Below are 22,784 nucleotides of genomic sequence, written 5' to 3'. Positions count from 1 at the left end.
TCATGACTCTGACAGAGGAAGAGGAACAAACAAACCAAAAAAAAGGAAATAAACAAACCTAAATCTAATTTAGCTAAAAAAAAAAAAAAGACCCACTGTTATATTTACTGAAAGAGAATATAGATATTATAAGCTTTTGAAACACAAGCTGACTGAAAATAGAGGAAAAGCTACACATGGCAGCACAGGCTCTCTACAAGTTTACACCTACTGTGGCTGCATGCGAACCACATGTGAAGTCCAAAGACTACATACAGAGGAAAAATTGGATTTGGAGAGGATCACCGTAGGACTGAGGGAGGGACTAAAAGTGTGCATATCATTTCTTCCTCCGTGGGATTCGCTGCGAGGCAGGTACAGCATCTCTGCAGTCCACCGCTCAGCTGTCACACTCAGCTGTCCAGCGCTCACAGGAAACTTTTAAACACCGCAGTCGGTAAGTACAAAGTTGTTGTTTTCTTCTTCTTTTCTTTCTGCATCTTCTTACAGGTCAGTGGTAGAATAAGAAGACGCTGTTATTATCTGCGCTCGTCGCTCCTTTGATCCACGAGAGGGAAAGTGTTGGCTTTAAAGTTTTAGTTTTTTCCCGTCAGGAATTCTTCCGAATGCGTGACGCGTTGTTTCCGACCTGTTCCACCTTTACTTATTTTGCGCATAAAAAGTTGCCTTCACGTTTTTGTTTTATTTTATTTTCTCTGAAGAAAAGAAATTTCAGGATTGCTAATTGCCTTCAATTAACGGGCTTTAAACTGACTTCTAACAGAGCTCCGAAATGTAGCTTCATATATAAATAGCATTTCTTTATATGACTAAATGTGGAGTTAGACCCATATGAATGTTTTATCTAGCACTGATTTATTGATTTTTTATTTTTATTTTTTGCCTTTTTCTCAATAAATCAGAGAGACTTGAACGGCTAAAAGTAAGGCATGCGTTTAAATGACAGAAGTAATTATTCACTTTGTGCTATTTTTCTTTCTTTCTACGGGAATAAAAGCATTTGAATCTTTTTTTTATTTAATTAATAATTTATTTATTTTGATATGCCGAACATCTGCAAGTATTGAGCGGCTGCACATCTTTCTGTCAGCAGCTGCCACAGACTAGAAATGCCAAATTGCTTAACATATGAATGTGACGAAGATGAGACCTGTATGAAACACAACACTGCCCATATTACAACCCACCTCTAATGCAGTCCTTCAGTTCACTTTTCAGTCTCTTTTGCTGGTGCTGCTTTGAGTAAACAATGTTAAGTGATAAGCAGAAGCGTGGAGGAGGGCGGCAAGGAGAGGAGGAGGAGGAGGAGGAAGGAGGGTGAAGGAGAAGAGGAGGAAGAAGCGAGGTAGATGAAAGGAGGAGGCAGACTGGTGTAATGGGAGGGAGGAAGACAGTGGAAGAAGTGGTGGAAATGTTAGATTCGCTTAGTGGATGGATTTACTTCAGCTGAAATCCATTTTTGTTGAGAACATACCAAGATTTTCTTATAAAAATAACATCCTGTCAGACTTAAACCATGAAGTAGCGCAATGTGAGATATTGATTGATTGACTACATGTCAATAGAAATAAAGTAACACAAATATATATTGTAAATCAAAAACAAATGTAAAAAATGGCATGATAACAGGATTTTGTATCTTTTAAAAACAGCTCAAATTTCTATTTCCCCATATTATCTTGTCTCTTTTTTGACCCCCTTCCCTCTCCCAGCTTTTCCTCTCTCACACACCTATGCATACATGCACATATACCATGGACCTGCACACACAAAGTGTAAACAGCATGTGACGGATAGGCTGCTTCTCTCTGCCTGCACTGTTTGCATGTTGATCCCTTCAGCAGGCCCTGCTTCTCCTGTCCACAGTGTCCGTGATGAGTTACTACATGGATCCAGTTTCTTCCTACCCAGCCCTTCACCCCTGTGACCGTCTGGGCACACTGGTAAGACCTCCCTCGTAAATTATCTCTGTGTTAAGACTGCCTCGGCTACCTACCACACAGCCATCCACGAGTGTGAGCGAATGAGCGTTTGCGTGTGTGTGCAAACTGCTCAGTGCAGGAATGTGTGCAGGAGCATTAGAGTGGTGTTCTTGTCAGTGTATTAGCAACTCTGGATTCCATCACCTTACAGGAGGATACTCTATTTCTTTTTCAGTTCACTCCACAAGGGTTTGCAGTAATAGTGCTTGTATCTGTACATGCTGTTCCTCATGATTTCATCAAAAGTTAGGAAACAGAGCTGTTGAACAAGACAATTCTCTACACGGCTGTGAAATTGCCCTTTCGAGCTCCTCTGTGTTGCACAACAAGCCTGCACCATGTACTTCTCTTTAGCAAGTAATATTGTAAATAATGAGACCTAGGCCTCCAGCCTTGGCACTAACCAGTCAAACTAGAGTCAGGCAATCCCAGCAGACCAGCACTTTTCTCAGCTGAGCCACCCGCGCTGTGCTTTGCAGCAGTGTGTTTGCAAGAACCCTTAACACTCTCCAAATGGTAGCACTGAATACAAAGTCAGAGACAGTTGCTGGGAACATTGGGATTCCTGTCAGGTGAGCATTTGAAGGGTGAAGGCCAGTGTGCTGCAAAATAAATGCCTCCATTTGTATGCAGAGCACCAGCACATTAGGATAATAGACTGAGGTTACATGCAAATGGCAACCCCACCCCGTTCTAATACAAAACACAGAATGATGCCTCTCCCTGTTTCCTAATTGGCTCAGGTGGTGGGGCTTGCCTTTGAAATTGAGACTACTGTATACAAGGGCAGCTTGGTCAAAAGGTGAGCCCATGTCACCTCGGTAGCTTTATTCTCTTGAATTTACATAAATTATCAGGAAAAAGAAAAGGCTCTGATATTTTTTTTCTCTCTTTAAGACAATATCTAAGTTCTATGTATTTCACAAAGGCAGTATTCAGAAAACAGCTGCAAAAAGAAAAAGAAAAACTCAAAGAATCACACAGCTTGTTGAAAATGAAATGGATACAAATGCAAATAGTTTCATTTGTAACTGTAAACCTTAACTTTTGTAATGCATTGAATTAGTCCTTTTCTTTACATATCTTTTTCACACAAATAATGAACACAATGAAAGAACCCCAGACATGAAGGATGGAGTGAACAGCAGCAGGTTGCAAGGGCTGTGCCCAGAATCACTCATTACCTCCACAGTATATGAAGACCAGTCATTGTTTTACTCAAAAGTGAGTTGCAAATTTAGATTTTGGATATTTGTGCACTCCATGTTGTTTTTATCTTTGAATGCATGGTGCAGAAATTTCACTTTAAAAAAAATGGTGATGCGTGGACATATGGATGTATGATTTCAGATACGGCTATTTTTGGAAATTTACATTTTGTCTTTGCAGAAAAGCATAAGTGCAAAAAATTATAACCTGTTAATAACACATCATTTGTATTAAGTATATTAAGAACCCTTGCACTATAGACCACATTTCAATTAACACAAAGGTATGTTTAATTAAATCTGCCTGGTTTGCTAGCAATAGACAAGGGCTTTCCTCTTAAAACCACTCGGTGGTAATTGAGTATGTGTTTGTGCACATATGTTTGATTGTGACACAGATGTAGCGTCTTGTAACAGTGGGTGTTTCAGTTGTTTTTACATGTGCACTGTAAGATTTCTTCACCATATTGCAAAATATGTTGCAATATTCTAAAGTTATGCCTTTCTGTACATGGAATGGCATAACTGGATTACTGGAGTGAGGCCAAACAAAAAAATACATCTAACTGCGTCACATACATGCTATATAAGAATGCTGAAGTCCTATACACAAAAGAGTATTCAGTTCTGCAACAACAGTAAGCATGTCATGCTCTCACTGATTAATAGGTATAATGTTTTGAAAAAAAAAAGTCATTTTCACACATTCCACTACACATAAACTCAATGTGCTTAACATAGATTGTTAAAACAAATAGGATGCTGCTAATACTCATACTCAAAAATGGTGAGCATTGCAAGCCCCACATCCAAAATATATGAATTTTCATATACAGTAGTCGACAGTAGTCTTCCCCCTGAGAAATTACTTGACCCTAAACTTCTATTAGATTTCCTAATACTTTAGTCCCTAAAATAACAGGTAGGCCTTATAAAAGCATGCATTATAAAGGCAGGCTCCTCCAAATATAGGCTGACCCCGACATTTAAAGTTGTTCTACATGAGCTGATCAAAGAATATTATGGTGTCGATGGTATCTTCATTGGTATCTGCGACAGCCTGTCTACTCCATAAATTCTCCATGTGGCTCCCTTCTTCCCTATCTAACTTTCCCTCCTTTGCTGACTGACTTGATAGAAGATGCCCCCCCCAAATGCAAATCTCTCAAGAACCTTGTAAACTGGCCTCCTTGATTCTTTGGTCATGTTAGTCATCCATAAAGCTAGATAGCTACTGATAAATGGTGCAGTGCTTAAACAGGAGCTGCTTATCAGATTGCCAGTCACTCTGTCTGCTGGGGCTGTCACTTACACATGTGACATAAAACATAGGATGCTGTAGCTCTCAGTCTCTTTCCTTGTGCTACAAAGTCAACTGTCTTGTACTGAATGACACTGTCAGTGAAACATCTATGAAATCAACATAATTTCATTTCAAGATAAATTGCATGTTGTAGCATGAATGCTGAGAATGTATTACTCCAGCATCAACAGGCTAAACACTGTATATCAGTATTCATAACCTGCACATTGATGTAAGCTCATTCTAGTCTGTATGAAAAGGATAGTTATATCTATTTGACTATAAGCCGTCATGTGCCTGTCAGAAAAACGCCAGTTTTAAAGAATGCTATTTCCTGATGTTTTTCATGAGTGGTCAAAGGTAGATTTTGATTACTAAAAATGGCTATCTTCTTCGCCACTGTCTCTTGTTTCCTCAAAGAATTTCATATCTCTTTAGCTCTGCTGCCAAGTGCTGACTTTAGACTTCCCCCCAGTGCAGCCTCTTACGTGAACAGTTCTGTGATAAGCGGGATAAAACAACAGAGCAAAGATAAACTGAATGAGTCAAATTTAGCTGCAGGGGTTATCTGTATGTGAGTACAATGAAAAAATGTTTTTAAAATACAAGGTTACACTCTGGGACAAAGCCACCGGACAGCTATATTGATAAGCTCATACGTGAACATTTTTCATTGGTTAACACATCAAATTTAGCTGCATAATTATTCCATGGAAAGGCACACTAAACAACAGGCTTTGCTTCTTGTTCTTCAAGGGTTCAAGTGATTTTGGGTGATTTAAAACCCTGACCATATCTTTTATTCTAACACTCACACACTACAGAAGTTTTAAAAGTAGCATTTTCCACATACATCCTCATTAGCTATGCTATTTGAGCTCACTATAACCACAATCACAATTAGGAAGACTGTATAACTTACTGTTAGAGGCATAAACTAAGCCCATACCACATTTTATGTTGCTAAATGATTTATTTAATGTTTATCAAATAAAAAGTCCCCATCCCTCGGTTAAGAAGTTTGGGTGATTTTTAAAAAGATTTCTTTTAAAATTCTAGTCTCTGCATGCAGCTACACATTCTGTTTGTCATTTTGTGCACGAATGATTACAAATTTAATTTTGTCTCCATTGTGCATTTTGTCTCCAGAGGCAGAGTGGAGGTGTAGCAATGGGCCCACAGACCCAGCACCCAGGTGTGGTTCACCCTCATCAGCAGTATTACCCATCACAGCCCCTTTACCCTCACGATATACCCCTGCAGGAGGTTCCGGACGGACGTGAAGTGTGTCCTACAGGTAAGAAATCATCAGTCTGATCTCAAATGTATGTAGTTTGTTTTTATGAACTGATTCTCAACCAGGAACCATAATTTAACAATTTTTAATTGTGATAGCGTTTTGATCAAGTTAACCTTTTACAATAAAATGTTAATGTTCCTAATAGACCCTTAGTTGCTTGATAGAAAAATTGTCATAGCTAGTATGAAACCACAAGACGCAGAAGTGGTAATCTGTAAGAAAATAGAGATTAAAATTTGCCTCCTTTTTAATCCTGTCTGTATGTGATTCGGCACTACAACAACAAAGAGCAACCAAAAGAGTTTGTATGCTAAATGGATTAATCTCTTCGATCATGGCACACACCAAATCTTGCTCATTTTGTTGTTATAACACAATAAAGCTATTTTAACACATGTATTGTCACCATGAACGTCAAACCCCGATGCCTGTTTCAGTCAGAGCTGACAGCCTTTAACTTATCAGCTCCCTGGTACAGAATAGTGAAGGTAATTGTCTGGAAAATTCACACCAAGCTGAGTGGGCATCATGTGCTTAGCTGTCTGCATAGGCTCTATGCAGGAGGCATCAATGCTTAAATAAAACTGAGTATTTCCAGTTATGTAAAAATAGTCCCTGCTGTGTGCTAGATGGGAAAAAGGGGAGCTCAGGACAAGGGTCCAACCTGATTGTCATCTTCCCTAACCCTCAACCTAACCTTAAACCAAGTTTTCAAAAGTAAAATGTGATGATTTACACTGTGGACATGCTTTGCTCCTATTAATAGAGACCCCAAAGTGGAGCAGATTTATGTCTCCACAACTTCAGTATTGCACACATTTAAGGACACACACACACACACACACACACACACACACATGCACGCGTGCAGAGTCTCAACTTGGCCTGTTGTTCTGCGTCTGCTGCACGGGGGATGTTGGTGATGCTGACCCTGAGGGCAATGCCTTTACCAGATACCCTCATACCCCCCTCTCGTATGTTCTCTATCTTCCTCCCACTCTGTTTCTGGGGGCAAATGCTCTCCATTTTTCTTCTAACAGCCCTCTCTTTCTAGGTTTTTTTTTCGTTCATTGTTTTTCAAATTAGTTTTATTTTAAACTGGAACATTCCTCCCAGTGCATTTGCCTGCGTTTGACTCTGGCCTCTTCTACTTCTCAAAAGTGATTGATGCTGTTGGACTGGGACACACGCCACGGGAGTAAGATAGGGGTGCTGGGGGGCACAGGCTTTCTTCCGTCACCTCCCTGAGCTGGATGCAGGGGCAAGACAGGGGGCCAAAGGGCGGCCATCTTTTTCCCAAGCCTCTGGTTTGGTCTCTGGAGAGGTGGAGGGGGGCTAAGTGCTTGTGTGTGTGTGTGTGTGTGTGTGTGTGTGTGTGTGTGTGTGGGTGAGAGAGAGAGAGTTTATGTGTGTGTGTTTGGACGTGTGTGTGTGTGCATATGCTTGCATACGCCAGTACAAGAGGGAGTCAGGATTTGATGGGATTTGCTGATGTTTGTTACAGAGACACACTCTTTTGGAGCACTCACTTCATTCCTCCCAGCGCTAAACCATTGACATAAACATTGCTAAGTGGAAAAAAATGACCGAGTGCTGACCTTCTTTTTTTTTTTTTTTCTTTTCTCGTTCTCGTCTCCAAAATCCATGGAGACCGCAGGTCTCAGAGCATTTGAGCCACCTGGAGATGCGGTTAGAGTCATTTAGCTCTTAACAGCAGTGTCATAAGAACTGCTTTGGTTTCTGTCCTACCACCATGCGCTGTTATGAGTTGCCGTTAACCTCAAAAAGCTGCTCAATAACCTCTGACACAGTCTCCACACCCCGAGCCGTTGATTTGACTCATTTCTTTCAAACTGAAAAAAAAACAGAGAGAAACTTCGCTTAATAATTTCACATTTGCAAATTCTGAATACCCACAAACGATTTGTGTAGACTTAGAAATACAGGTGCAAACAATTTTAAGTTTCTGGTGCTGTGCAAGCAGAGCTTTGGAGATTTCTCGTATTTGAACGCATACTTGTTCTTTTTCAGACCACTGAGGTTTTGCCAGTTTTAAATTCTGTTATTTTTTTTAAATCTGTAAACCCCCTTCTTTATGTATATTCATGAAACATTGCATTGGCGCTATAAATATAAATGCAAACATGTCATGTCTGTCTTGGATATTTGGGATGAAATATTTTGTGTGTCTTTTAAGGTGGTTAGAGCCTGATTTTGCAACTGAAGTCACTATTTTTCCCCTTGTGAATGGACCGGGTGTGTTTAAAATGAAACGTGTTACTGTGAGAAAGAAAAGAGTACAGAGCAGATGTGAGGCAGGGATTTTGGATGTTACATGCTTGGCCCTGAGCCCAATGTCACACACACTGCTTCCTGACAACAGCCATGCCATGGTGATGTTTACACTAACCCAGCTCTACTCTATACTCTCCAACACTCACACCAAAGGATCTGTTGCAAACGCCCACTGAGGAAATTCACTTTATGTGCATGTGTGAGTTAAGTATGTGTGTGCGTGTGTGTGTGTGTGTGTGTGCTAAAAAAAGAGTGAGCGTGCATTTCTGCACAATCTCACCAAAATCCAGGCACACACATACAAACACGCTCCACCAACATCCTGGAGTGATACACACTCGCGTATTCATTCATTAAATTCACACCCTGCACTCTTGTGTGTATTGTATTACAGCATCCTTCCATTCAGTGAAACAGGCACACACACACACACACATACAGGGAGGCGCACACACACATACATTCACTCCCAGGCTCTCCTGAGTTCACTGTACATTTAAACATGCACTCCCATTTAGTACACGCAGACACAGCTGTGATCTGGCACTCAGAGACCATTGGCCTGTGTTTTATATGATGTGATTTGACAGCTGGACAGTTGCAAGAGGAGGGGAATTGGGGTGGGGGGTGGAGTACAATTTTAGGAGAGAATATGGATAGGGAAAAAGAGAAGTCACAGAAGTGGGACTGCAGTGGTGGGAGGAGAAGAGATGAGGGGAGGAGGATCTAAGATGTGGGGCCTTGAGTGGAGTTAGGGGGGGGTTTCGCCTCTGATGAGGGGCACGTCCTCACGGGCGAAGGCCCATTTTTTATTTTCTAAAAGTAAACAGGCAGCCTGCGGGGGTCTGGAGGGTTATGGGAAAGGAGGAAACATTGATACTAATCAGGCCAGCGCACACTTCCCCCTCTAACAATAAAACAAAACAAGAGTGGAAACACGGAAAAGCGACAGACAACTGCGGGGGAATGGGCTACACGACTGTGCACATTTTAAGCGCATGGCATGGTGATAGAGCTAAAGCAAGAAATGCAAGTCAATAAAAATAGTGAAGAGTTCATCTGCTTCTACTACACTGCACATTTGTAGTTTTATTTTTAGATGTCTGAACTGTTTGAATGAGTTTCCACATTAGGCTTCTGAGACATGGTTTACAATAGAGCCACTCTGGAATCTCTATCCCATAATTCAAAGTTCTGCTTCGGTTAACTGAAATCTTGAAATTATTTTTTCACTTCTTCTCCTTTGATGAGCCATCTCCTCCAATGCTTTTTTAAAATATTACTTGAGATCATCAGAAATGCGTTTTTCCCCTTTTCACCTACAGCTTTTGGCATTGTACCCTGATTGAAAAATGATTGCTTTCTTCCCTGTTAGCGTTTTAATTTTATTTATTTATTCTCTTTTGGAAACGCTCTGCTTTTAAGTACCAATCATTTTTTAAACTTCCCTTTCCCAGAGTTCTACAGGCCATATTTCTAGGAAGTGTTCGTGTGGTAAGTTCCTCTTGATAGCGCAGTGACTAATTACAAACCACTTCAGTAGGAGAACATGCAGTTCTGAAAGACATGCAATCACTGACGGGGGTGATGATGCAACAGATGCCAGCTCACCAGGAAAGGTGGTGCTTTAACGAATCCTGTGATAGACCTCCCATTGTTTTAATGTTTATGTCGTGAGCATAGCAATATGCAGAGCCTTTAACAACAATGAGTGTACTTTACCAGTAGCGGTAAAAGTGAATTCCTCTGACTGTATCCCGTAATTTGCGTTGGTTGTTGAGTCAAGTCCTCTTTATAGTAGTTAATGGTCAGTCAGTTGCTCACATTTTAATATAAACTGAATTTATACAACAATTAACCAAAAGAAGAAAAAAAAAACAGAATCCAACAACTGCTGGTTTCTTAACTGAGTGGACCATTCCTTTGGGTGTTGCTATTTACTATGATACACAACCTTCATTTTTCATATGAAACATAGAGTAACACTGATGTATGATCCCTTTAGCTGTGAGGACTAGCAGACTGTGAGACTGTGCTAATAACGGAGAGGAGGGAGGGAGGGAGAGGAACGCAAGACAAGTAAAGGGAGGTCTGGGAGGCAAAGAGACGCGGAGGGGGGTGGGGATAATTGAATTATCTGCACAATGGAGTGATGGGGGGCACGTGGTGCCGCTAATGGAGGAAGAGATGTCCTTTTTAGCGGAGCTAATTGTTCAGAAAAGAGCTGAGCCTTTGTTCAGGGAGGCCCTGCTACTTTCCCAGTGCACTTTACATCCACACAATTTAGCGGCGTGTGCGCACACACATACACACAAAAACACATGCACGCGCACAAACACATTCTGGAAGAAAAAGATTTTGGAATGTGAGGCATAAGAAAGAGATGTGCACAAGCACAGTAGACATCTATGAGCAGAGACAGACTCACACATACAGGGACACAGCACTCCTGTCCCAGCTAACCCTCTGATCTCAGCAGGAGTGCATCCAGCCTGTGGCACCTTCAGACAGCATCCACCACAGATAGAGCTGAGACTGAGCTGTTAGACAGAAGCCACAAGGACCCCACTGTTTTACTGTTTGACTGTCTGCCCTGTGTGTGTGTGTGTGTGTGTGCGTGTCCCATATGTGTGTGTGTGCTTGAGTGGCTGTAAATAAATGACTGATTGATTACATGCTAAATGGCTTCTATTCACGCAACATACCATACCCATCAGATCATAGACATTCTCTGGGACTTTGGGATTTTATCCCGGTCATCTTTTAAGGCTTCACGTTTGTAAATGTGTGAGAATGCACACGCCAAACATCGAAAGCCTCAGAGCATCCAAGGCTCCTGCAACTACTGCGAGGGTGCCGCCATCAAAGACAAATATCACTTGACAGCTGTATGGATTGCTCTAAATCAAATAACCTTTCAGTTAACTCTGTGAAAAGTAGCAGGTGCAACGGTTACATCTGAGGATTATAGACAGGCAGAAAGCACAGATGTGCCAGTAAGAGACTGACAGCAAGCAGCAGCGAGGAGAGAGAGAGAGAAGGCTGTTTTTGCCGGGGGTGCTATACAGCAACACAAATGAGTGAAGGCAGCTAACTGTCAAAACCATGGAAACAGCATTTGCCAGGTGAAGAAAAAGAGACACTGCAACCAAAACTTGTTTGATCTAGGACATGTGTCCTGGGGGTACTGTACATGCATGAGACGATCGTTTCATGTTTATTGCTAAAAAGAAAATGACACGATTGTTTTAGCAATTGCATATGGAATTCAGATTGTTCAAAACTGTGTTATAATAAGCTTGTACCACTGATGATGAGAAGCTGATTGTTTAGCATTTAACCTTTCCTCATGTCAGAGTGCTGTTCGCCTTGCTTTTAAGGGTCATTGTACACCAGACTATCTAAGGCAATGGCCACTGCTCTGAGTAACAGCTCAACAATGTACTAACATAATATAAATATATTCAGATGCATAGCAGAGCCAAGAATTTAAAGAGCTTTTGTAATCACTTTTATTAAGATATTAGTTTACCAATTAGTATGCACGTTTCAGCATGAATAGACCACTAAAATCAAACGAAATATTAACAAAATATCTAAAAAAAATAGAGATGACAGGAACAAAGTGAAAATCATCCAGAGTGTCACCAGCCCAGATATTAGTCAGCAACACCATTAAACTCTAAATGGCTGCCCTTAGGCACAAAAGGACCCAGGCTGTCCTTTTAAGAACAGATACAAGGGAGTTCATTAACAGAAGACAAAGAGGTTCAGTCAGAGCGTTTGAGAGACCGACGTGCTGACTGCTGGAGAGCTACTGTTTCTTCCTCCATTCTTCTCCTCCAGCACCCCCTCTACTTTAAAGCCCCCCTCCGTCCCTGGTGAGGCAGCTTTTCTCACCGCAGAACCCACCAGCACTCCTCACAGATGAGGCTCCTATCAGGGCAATGAAACCCGATCCAGGGCTGCTAATGGAGTCGGTGAAGTACCACCAGTTGAAAAAAATCCATGCGTGATCAATATCCCTGGCTCCCCAGCCTCCTCCCAGATCGTCCCATTTAGACGTACAAGTGTACAAGACATGCAGATGTATCGTGTGGATGTGCATCATAGGATGTACCATTGATTCATTCTAACTAGGTTTCTTACGATGGGGCTGGCTGTGGGATATGTGCCCTAAAGAAAATTATTTACATTTTAAATTTCTTACAAAACCTGGTTAAAAATGAATCATCTGTTATTACAGTTTCTGTTGCCATGGGAGGTGTTCCTTGATGGTAGTAGCTTATGAAGAGTGGAGTCCTACTGTGGCAAAAAGCCCAGTCTTTCTTTTGTCTTTATTCTTTTTCAGCAGCAGAACAAATATATGATTCAATTTCCAGTGAGGCATGGTCATTGTTCCTGATTATTGGCAGATAAAAAAAAAAAAAAAAAAAGCAAGCAGAAAACTAAAGAAAAAGCAGTTTGCATTTCCCAAACTAGATTTTCATTGACGGTCTCGGTGACGCAGATCGATTTAAACATCCAGACAACTAAACCTCGCATTATTTTTGTGCCTTATTTTTATTTTATTTTTATATCTTCATTTTCAATAAAGGTTAATAGGGCAACTGTTTGTAAAGACAAACTTTGTTATGACTTGTGCTGCAGCAGCATAAAGAACACAGACGTGGCTGACTTTTATTGATCTCTGCAACCTGAACAGGAAATACTCTGAGGTGTTTATGAGGGTGAGTTACAAGTTATGAGGATGCCTGGACCCGCAGAATATATAGGACAGAGACAGTCCAGGTTCTTTTAGCTCTTAGTAACTTCATCTCAGCTATATAGCTTATTTGTTTTGAGATTTTAGTAGAAATACTATTTCCACACAGTTATTTAATAACTGTCTCAAAAACTGGTTGGGCTAAAAGTGTTGCTGTTTTCCCCTGTACCTTATGCCCCAGACTCTGATTTATAGATCTACATTAATTCATTCGTAATGTTTTGGCATGCTAAATTAGGTGATAAAGACGTTTTTTGCCGTTAGTCTCTCTTAAAAATATGTGTATACATATTTAAAATGTTCATCATCAAATCACCAGCGTGTTTCTCAACATCAAGAGCAAAGCGCCAAGTGCGTGCGATGACGTATGTAGGCTCCTCGGGGTCACAGGTAACAGCTTTCACATGAGCTGGTGTGTGTGGGGGGTGTGTGTGTCTAGAGGGAAGAGGTGGGTGTGGGGTGGGGGGGGTCCTTGTGATTGAATTGTGAATCAGCTAGCAAGTTATACCCAGTCACCGCCCCCTTCTCTGTCGTCGCACTCTGGTTCTTCACAAATGCAACGCCCATAGCCACAGATACAGAGGAGGGAGTAAGTGAGTGAGTGTGTGAGTGAGTGAGTAAGAAAGAACGAGGAAAAGAGGGAGTGTGTGTACCGGAGAGGGAGAAAGATAAGTTAGGAGTAAAAGAATCTGAATCGTTTCTTTCTTTTCTTTTCCCTTTTCCTTTCTTTTTTTAGTGTGAGAGGAGAATATTATATATATATAAATATATATTTTTTTACAAAATCAAGAACTGATCGGGACGCCAGAGGAGGAGGAGAAGATTTTTTTTCCTTTGAAATATATTGCGCTTTCGGAGGTGTTAGAATTAAAGAGGGAGGCGGCGTTATTAATTCACGCTGATCTGATGATCATGACGGCAGCTGTCGATATGAAACCGACGTTAACAATCATAAAGGCTGAAAAAATGGACGGTGAGTAATCTCAACTCTTCTGAGCGCTTTGACAGCTAACACGAGACTTACTGTACATTACTCCTCAATGTTTCCTTGTAACACAAGCGGCTGTCTCCGGATTACGCTCACAGTAAAGCACGCTGTTAATTCTCGAGAACAAGTAGATGAGCTGAGAGAGGGACATAACGTCCTGAACGCATTTCTTTGATGAAGGCGCTGCTGGTTGCTCAATATTGGACTCTACAGGCAAGACTTGAGAAAGATGAAATCACGCCTGAGGGTCTAGAGTCTTGCAATAGACTGTACTGTATGCATACATGCATGCATGCGTGCGTGTGCTCCTTATTGCTAGAAATCCGGCTCTGACAGGTGTGACTGTTTCAGATGTGATGATGTGCTAATATGAAAAAAAAGTTAGGACACTGGACTTTTTACATTTGTGATCAGTCATCACAAAGCATGCTGCTTTGCATAGCATTGGCAATTTTTACTAGTACATGCAAACAGCAATGTGACTTTTACTGTTTATGTATGTGTGTAGCTGCCACTTTAAGACACGCTGTATGTTTTATGACAGTTCTCTGATGATCTCAAGCATGAACAGCTATCCGAGTTAAGTTTTGCCACATTTCCTCTTTTTGTACAGATGGTAACCCTATCTCTCTAATCCTGCTTTGATCTCACCGAACACTGACCCATATATCCCATGCCATGCTGGAGAAATCCAAGGCATATTGCCCAGCCGGCATGGGAGACAGGCAGTGGTGCCTAATAACCCCCTCCCCTCACCCACCAACCCCACTGCCTCCTCTTTCTCCCTTTCTTCTCTGCCTCCCTCCCTCCCTACCACCTCCTCCTTTAGTGGCTGAAACTGACTTTCCAGAAATCAGGAGAGGCAGGCTGAGGTGATGAATCTGCAGTGCTGAGGCTTGCCTCTCTCTTAACTCCACTGCCCAGAACCCTTTGGATCGCTCCAGGGGTAGTCCAAGGCGCAGGCAGGGGAGGCCGCAACTGTAAGCTGTTTTCGTGTTGGGGTTTAAACCTTTGCGTGGTTTCACTTCTCTCTTTATCTTTTTTTTCGTGGCATATGGTGGCATGTTTGCAGGATTTGCATTCAGCAGCTTTTTACATTAACCAATCCCCCTGTGCTTTTGCAGTTCAGGTGCAGAGAACCTATTAGCAGAGTAGCAAGCAGCACTGATGCATCATGGAAATCTGATACTAATTGCTAGTGCTGACCCACTAAGGGGCTGTGACTCACCACATTAACCACCTTCTCCCTGCTGTCAATACCTGCAGAGCATAGATTCATACATGCACATCACACAAAACTCGCAAATTCTGCTGACAGCTGCAGAATTGTTGCCAAAGCGTAGCACAATCTTGCAAAAGCATTTCGCAACTCTCGCTCCTACTTACGCTAAGTTGGGTGCACTCAGGTCAAGCCAAGCCTGCCAAGGAGCAGTTCACAACTTCACACAAACACATCCTTTCTTCACCTCCCTCTCGCACGCATACACGCACACACTCACGCACACTGTTCTTGTTTACTTCTTGGTGTTACCATAGTCGCAAGATAGATGTACAACCAATGCCCAAGGCTGTTCTTCAGCCTGATAAGAAATAACAAATTTACAGGCATGACCAAGTTGCACTCGCCCTTTGCTTACAGCTTACTGAAAGAAGGTAGTCCACACAGGTCAAGTTCTTGGACTGTTACTGTGAGAAGCAGCTCTGCAGCAAGTGGTGATGGCAGCTCAGCTTTAGCCCCGTCAGATCTATGGCATTGTTTTGAATAACACCTGCAGTCACACACTGCACATGCATGCACACCCTGCTAACAGGCTTAAGTGGTTTCTAGCCCACCTTGCTCTTTTGTTTGTTTTCTTTTTTTGACGGAAGTGACAGCAGAGGTAACTCTTTAAAAGTCATTTGCGCACTGCCAGGGCCAGAGGTAAACCCAAAATAACACTGCTTACTTCACTGTTACGGGATTCACTTCGAAGCACCCCAAGCTTACTTTGTTGTGACCCAGCCGGTGGGGTTGTTGTTGCTGAAAGCACTCTGTAGCCACGAGGAAACTTCTACAGAGACTAATTTGAAAGATAGAGTAGAACATTACCTCACCGGGCGTATTGTAGTACATTTGAGAAACATTTATTATGGCTGCCCAGTGATGGATTTAATATTCAACAGAGTTAATTATTTACAATACAGTTTTTAGACCTGAATGAGCAGTCCCTCTTTTGTTTATGTCTCTGCCAGGCCTGAAGGTTCGAGGTTCAGTGAAAGACAGGAATGTTTTGTGAACATGCCCTGCTGGGTGGTATGCATAGAAGCATAGAAATAGCTTTGGCAAGGTTCAGTTTTATCTGATCAAAAATGCTGCACTTTGTTGTAACTGGCAGTTCTGACGTTGCTTCCGAGAGACCTTATATGGCATCCAGATCCACACTTTAAAAAAGGCAGCAGACGCACAAGCACATACAGGCCATGGCAAAAACAGTAGACTCATAGAAGGACTTCACCTACTTTCTCTTTCATGGTTCCTCTCATGTTGATGCACTGTGGAGAGGAGTAGTAGCTTGAGTCAGTAAAGAGGGAGTTACATAAGCTTTTTTTTTTCTTTCTTTAGTGCGTTTGTGACAGCACTGCTTGAGTAGCACAGTGTAATATATGCCAGTGTTTGAGTGTGCGTGGCTGGCTAGCAGCTGTGCAAACACTGTTTGGGTGATCTGTGCTTCTCTTGATGTGGTCTGTCAATGAACTGGGCCAAACAGAGCAAATGGGTCAGTTTTTCTTCTGATGTCTGGCCTGTCGAACTGAAGACTATCTGGTTTGTGAGATCAAAACTTTAGTCCAGCCTCACCTACATAACATGAGGTTTCATTTGAATGGGATTCGACTGTCCCTAGAGGGCAACAGATACCAGTTTGCTCAATGGGACTCCCTGTGACAATTTGGCTTTCACAATGACTCTTTCTTTCTTTCTTTCTTTCTTTCTTTCTTTCTTTCTTTCTTTCTTTTCTGTTTCTTTCTTTCTTTCTTTCTTTCTTTCTTTCTTTCTTTCTTTCCCGTGTTGCACAGTGGTGCCACCTTGTTTCATTAAATGGGTTATTCCCGCATCCAGTCAGCCGGCCATTCACTGGTTCCTACATCTGTTGCATTGCCCATAGAAACATAAAACCGTTATTGTGCGTGGGTCTTTCTTGATGCTTCCCCCATGACTACACACCTTAATATTTGCTTATAAAGCTTAGTCATAAAAAAGGCGTGCTAGCTCCACAGACAGCAGTCAACTAAATAATAAGCATATGGTGAGTAAGGGGTTGAGGAGCTACCAAGGTGTGGCCAATGAGGCTACAGTAAATGGCTATAAAAGCAAAAGAGATCACAATGGCTAGAATGCCTTTCTCGCAGCTTCTCATTTTATTTGCATTACATAAAAACACCGACAACCAAAGCAAAGGAGAGAGGAACAGAAAGCATTAACAAGCATTTTTTGTTACTCTTTTCAGTCATTCACCCACCCACTGACTCAATTCCTCCACTAGCATTCTTCCCCCCTCCTTTCCCTTTCTCCCTCTGTTTCCATGTCTTTCTGTTGGCCACATGAGTTTCTCTCGTGCCCTTGATGTGGTATATTCTGTAGTGAGTTCCCGGTGAATGCACTTTGTCCCATCCCCAGTCATTCCTAGTTTGTAATCCCTGAGTCATGGGACTAGACGCCTGCTACACCACACGCCACTGGCTATGCGCCGGTGTTGATTAGCTTACAGCTATCACAGTCCTCTGCCCCTCATTACTAGTATGACGGGGAACCCTGACTAGCTTTTCACTGTCCAGAAAGACCTCCAACAACTGCCCACGGATCTCTACATTGTCTTGAAAATCTTTTTTTTCACAGAGTTTCTGTTTTATATTTCCACATTTAGTAGCTGTGTTTCCTATAATAAAATGGAAACTTGGCCGGTTTAGGAACAGGCCTGCTTTGGGGATCAGTCCACTGTCTTTAAAGGTAGTCGGTTTGTTTCAGTGCAGATGTTCGGCTGTCCACAACGAAGTCAGATAACTTATTTTGCTCGGCGTGTGCTCCACATTGTGCTCACTTTCTTCTCTTTTGTCTATGCTTGCTTCACAACACCTGTTTTCGGAGTTGGTGTGCATAGGATGCTGCTTTTGTAATCAGGTGAGCAAATGGGGCACAGCCACCGAGTGTGCCCGTATCAGACCCACAGCGTCAGATGTATGTAGATCGACCAGCCCGCCAAAGCAACAGATGACAGAGAGGGGTGGTGTTTGCTTGGTGTTTAAGGTTGATTCTGCAATGCCTATAATGAGCGACACAGTCAAATGGAATACACATGTCCAGAGTGTGTGTTTTTTGGGCTGTGTTAGTTAGAGTACTTTTTTTGTATTAAACATTTCATCACCATCATTCTGTCGTAGAAATTGGGCTTGTAGACCATTGTTATTTTTGCTTCACGTAAGTTCTTATTGCAGATACTTCTTTGTTGCTCTGCAACATGTATTTGTTTTATGTGTGGTTTCAAGGTAACTGTGACCACATTTTGAATCACCAGCAGGAATTTTACAAGATCTGGTCATTGCTTTCATCATGACCAGTCACATTGTCAAATGAAGCAGCACGATATCCCCTGACGTCCAGTCATCCTTTGACTAAATGAGTCACACCCTGTCTATGTATGCTTGTCTATGTGAGTGTGTGTGTTTAAGAGAGAGAACTAAAGAGAGTGAGATAAGACATTTTGAGCACCAGTTTACACAACTGCAACGTTAGTCTCATGTTTTTTGAAATCACTTCCATCTCGTATTGCAAAACCCTGAGTTGTAACTTTCCAGCTATCAAAATCCTAGTTTAAATCTTTCAATCAGTACAGTCAGCCAAACCTGAGAAGTTTCACAGCATCGTGAAAAGCGTGCATATCTTTATAAAAAAGATAAAGGAAGAAAGATGTGGCCAGATGTTTGATGTTTTACGCTCCTATTAGCTGTGGAGCCGACACGGAGCCCAAAATAGAAGAGCGATTCATCTTCTTGAGCTGAGACCATTTTGCCACTCAGACCGCGAGTCATTTTTGGTCGCATTAGAGGAAAACAAGAAAGCTGTGAGAAGCACATTAGCGATTGTAAAACAGAGGTGGAATGCCAGGCATGCAACATGAAAACATGGCGGTCTAGGGAGAATTTATTTATCAAGTATCCATCTGCCGCCCAAAGTTCGCCGTCAAACAAGCAACAGTATTTTTATATGTGTATACGTATGATGTCTAATTGGACCCAACCGTTACAAGCATACATGTTGCAAACCGTAAGCATGGTTGTGTTGCAGACGGCTCCATCCAAGTGTGTGAACGTGCATCTTTATACTGTCCCACATGAATCGTGCGTATATCAGGAACCCGATTGCGGAATGTATCAGTTTGGACTATAAATGGGGCAGGCACCATGTTTTGTGGAAAAAATGCAACACAGAAAGTAAACTGTTTGTCAGATATGTCGTGTGTTTGGTTTAACGCCTAAACAGTTCCTCCAGAGCATCCCATGTCTGTTTATAACAGCAATGGAGCCTGGACATGGCTAGGCTAGCGCCACCTGCACTCTGGACTGTAGCACTTCCCTGTCAATACCCCCCCCCCCCCCCCCCCCCTTTTTTTTTTCCCACTATGCACTGGTGCATAAAACAAGATGAACTGATCTTATTGGACTAAGTAAGTAAAAACAGACCTTTTCACACTGTTAAAGACAGACCAGTGCAGCTTTTAGCCAGTTAAAGTTGCAGCAAGGAGCCAAATCCTACTGAAAACTCTTTATTTTATTTTTATTTTTTTCTAGGACAGAATTTCTAACAAGCTTTTAGCAAAAAAAAAGAAAAAAAGAAAAACAATGTTAAGTGTCTCTTGGTGATGGCGTGGATCAAAGTGAATGTCATATCATGCACCGAGGCCATAGCATAAACAGTAGCGTTAATGCACTTTCACATCATGGTCTAATATGATTTCAGAGAAGGAGGGAGTGGAGGAAAGAAAGACAGAAAGGCAGCTATGGGGTATTAGTCTGACTTATTGTCTGCTTCAGTAGCCAGTGTGTCTGTGGTGGTGATGATCCTGGGCAACTCTATTTTCATGGCCAAAGACAGATGTCAGCAGTACTAGGCTTGTCCCGTACAGCAGCTTTACACCACCACAGGCTTGTGTTTCAGGAGGGCAGCCAGAAGGCAGTGGTGAAGATCTAAGAATAAAACTAGTTATTCAGCACTGCTGCCTGTGATGGTGGGATTGTACTGGTTTGCGCGTGGGAGGACTTCAGCCTGACGTTGTCCTGCTTCGAAGCATGCTAAGGTCTGCTGCCGGTCTGGCCGGCTTCATCGCCTTGCATACACTTCAATTCCTGGTTTCTTGGCATTGAGATGGAAATTTAAACAGTGTGGCTGACTGAACAAGCAGCCCTCTTAAAACCAGACCGCCACCCGTTCTTCTCCTTTTGCTCCACTGCAGCCTTCAGTCACCACTTTATCACTCTGTGGTGCTGAATGGGTCCCCTTCATACCGGCCGAGTTTATGACCCTGCTTTTGCAGACCGGGGGTCTAGATATGTATCTCCATCAAAGGCGTTCTCAGATACTGCTGTCACCTCTGGTCAGCTGTGGGCTGGTCTGCCTTAAAGAACCAATTATAAGCTCTTTACTATTAACCAGGAGCTCCTGTTTTTTTTCCTCACAACTTGCCGTAACCCTGTTTAATATGTACGTGTGTGCATGTAGGGATAATCAGGAAGGGTATAAGCCCTTAGTGGTTGTTATGAAATGTTTTAACCCTCACCCGAACCCTCAATTCACCTCACCTCCCACAGGAAGTGGCAACTCAGCCACAGGAAATGGACTTATGCAGATCTTTATAAAGATGTCCCCTCACCCCCCCAATGTGCTAAGATGTGCGTATAGCGGGATACCCAAATTGCCACAATCTGATATAAATAAACGGCTATGCAGTCCTAAGTACTGGCTCCTTACTATTGACAAAGGCTATCAAAAGCCCAGCTTTGATTTACCTTTTCAGATCTTGTCCTTATTTTTTTAATCACAGTCCGATCTTGCTTCCTCACACCAACACACACCCACTCATAAACTATAGGCCTATTTATAGCTCAATCGCATGATAGAAAGCATATTGTCCCTTATTTGTTGGGTCTGGTTGCCTGCTCTGTTGTATCATTGCATCATTCGGAGCAGAGGCAGCAATCCAGGCTTTATGAATGAACTGACTCTCCGCCAGAGGCTGGGAGATGGCACCGATCCCACTGTGATGTCATGCCACAGACAAGGAGAAGAGAGGGAGCTTTATGAAACCTCCCATTCATTGGTTTCGCTCTCTCTCTCTCTCTCTCTCTCTCTCTCTCTCTCTCTCGCTCTTTTTTTTTTTTTTTTTGCCCACCCCTCACTCAACTCAGTCACCCATCACCCACCCAAGATGCTTTCTTGCTATCTTCCCCAGCCCTGTCCCGCCCTGCCCATCCGTGCCTATTCCAGCCCAATAGACTTTGGCCCTGGCTGTGAAAATCCCAATTTCACACCCACGCTCTGGCGCACAGGCAAAGACGGCCACTAATTTGGTGTGTATGTGTGTATGTGTGTTTATGTGAGTCACTTTAACAGCCTGAGGTGCCAAAGAAGTACCTCTGTCTAAAGTTGGGTTGGGCCTTGCTCACAAGGGCAGAGCAGTAAAGGTGGAACAGCCTCAGCGAGAACCCCTGGGGGAAATATCGTCGTCGCACTCAGCAGCTTGTCCATTACTCATTTCATGGCAAGAGGAGAGTGGCTAATCAATACCTTTTACTGTAATCCAGACTAAACATCAGTCTCAATTCGTCAGTGATTCTTAGCATAGATGAACTTAATATGGTTTTTACCTCATTAGTAAAATTGGTTTCATTTTGTACTTTTTGCTGCAGAAGCTCTTTTTCTTTTTTTCTCTTCTTTTAAGTCAGATACTTGTCAGTGAAATGCCATAATGTTGCCTGTGATTTACATCCATTCCCACATTTCATGAGCTAAGTGGATGGGACTCATTTTGCGGACAGACCCACACAGTCTAATGTGGAAAGTGATGACTAGTGGATGCTCTAGCTCTCAGTACATACTGACCGTTCTCTATCTAATGGGGCTCGCAGGCATTGAAATCGTATCAGGACTTCATCATTTACTCGAGACTGTCTAGATCCAAGCTCGCCTCTCTCGCTAATGGATGCACATTGTACATTAGCACTGCCGCAGATAACTTTCATATGGATCATTCACCATGGAGACTGCTCTATTATCACTTCACTGTTACATTTAGCGTTCTCCTTTCAGCCTTGCTGAACATTCTGCATCATGTTTTTAGGAGATCAGCACAGATCAAAAGGAACATTTACAACAAAGGAGTGTATGTACATAAAACACACTATTTGACTGTCACCTGACAGTCAACCTTCTTCTTCTTTTTTTAATTGTGTTTGTGGTTTGAATTAGAGCCTGAGCAGGATTTTAAGAAGTATTAAAACAACCCAATAATGATATGCTTTGTAGACGGGGTTCACATTTTTCTTTTTACTCTCTGTAGTGTCTAATGTTAGTTCTCATGCACTGTAGTGTTAAGTGTCTTTGATGGAAGATTTAGTGCTAAAGTGGGTTCAAGTCTGTGTGGGCAAGTACGCGCTGCGGATGGGTTGATAAAAGCGGTGTGGAGGGAGGGGTGTAAGCGGTTCGAAAGTGCAGACAAACTCCACTTGAGCCAGCTTAAATAAACTGCCACATTTTGCCTTTGCTTTCACATCAAAGCACAGACTGTCTGAGCCCCGGTCACATCTCAGTTTGCAGCCATTTGCAACATGTACCTCTCTGCATTACCAACACTACTTAAAAGCAAAACGAGCTCAGTAGAAACTTAGACAACCTTGCAGTCTATTTTTTTTTTG

General features: G+C 42.3%; 1 protein-coding gene across 3 annotated transcripts in view; it reads left to right on the top strand.

Annotated features, from left to right (window-relative positions):
* Positions 1 to 278: 278 nt before the first annotated feature.
* Positions 279 to 22,784, top strand: part of ets1 (v-ets avian erythroblastosis virus E26 oncogene homolog 1) — a 35,512-nt gene continuing 13,006 nt past the window's right edge. Inside the window, exons 1-3 of one of the 3 annotated variants that reach the window (XM_063493622.1) lie at positions 279 to 436; positions 1,842 to 1,943; positions 5,643 to 5,790. In XM_063493622.1, coding sequence (XP_063349692.1) covers positions 1,875 to 1,943; positions 5,643 to 5,790 — 217 coding nt within the window. In that variant the 5' untranslated portion in view covers positions 279 to 436; positions 1,842 to 1,874. Of the gene's footprint in view, positions 437 to 1,841; positions 1,944 to 5,642; positions 5,791 to 13,445; positions 13,827 to 22,784 lie in introns of those variants that run through there. The other 2 variants (XM_063493621.2, XM_063493623.1) reach the window with 2 other exon arrangements.

Source organism: Pelmatolapia mariae, linkage group LG14 (genome assembly GCF_036321145.2).
Source record: "Pelmatolapia mariae isolate MD_Pm_ZW linkage group LG14, Pm_UMD_F_2, whole genome shotgun sequence".
Lineage (NCBI taxonomy): Eukaryota > Metazoa > Chordata > Actinopteri > Cichliformes > Cichlidae > Pelmatolapia > Pelmatolapia mariae.
The sequence above is the reverse complement of the archived record's forward strand: the minus strand, read 5'-3'. Positions and strand labels throughout refer to the sequence as shown.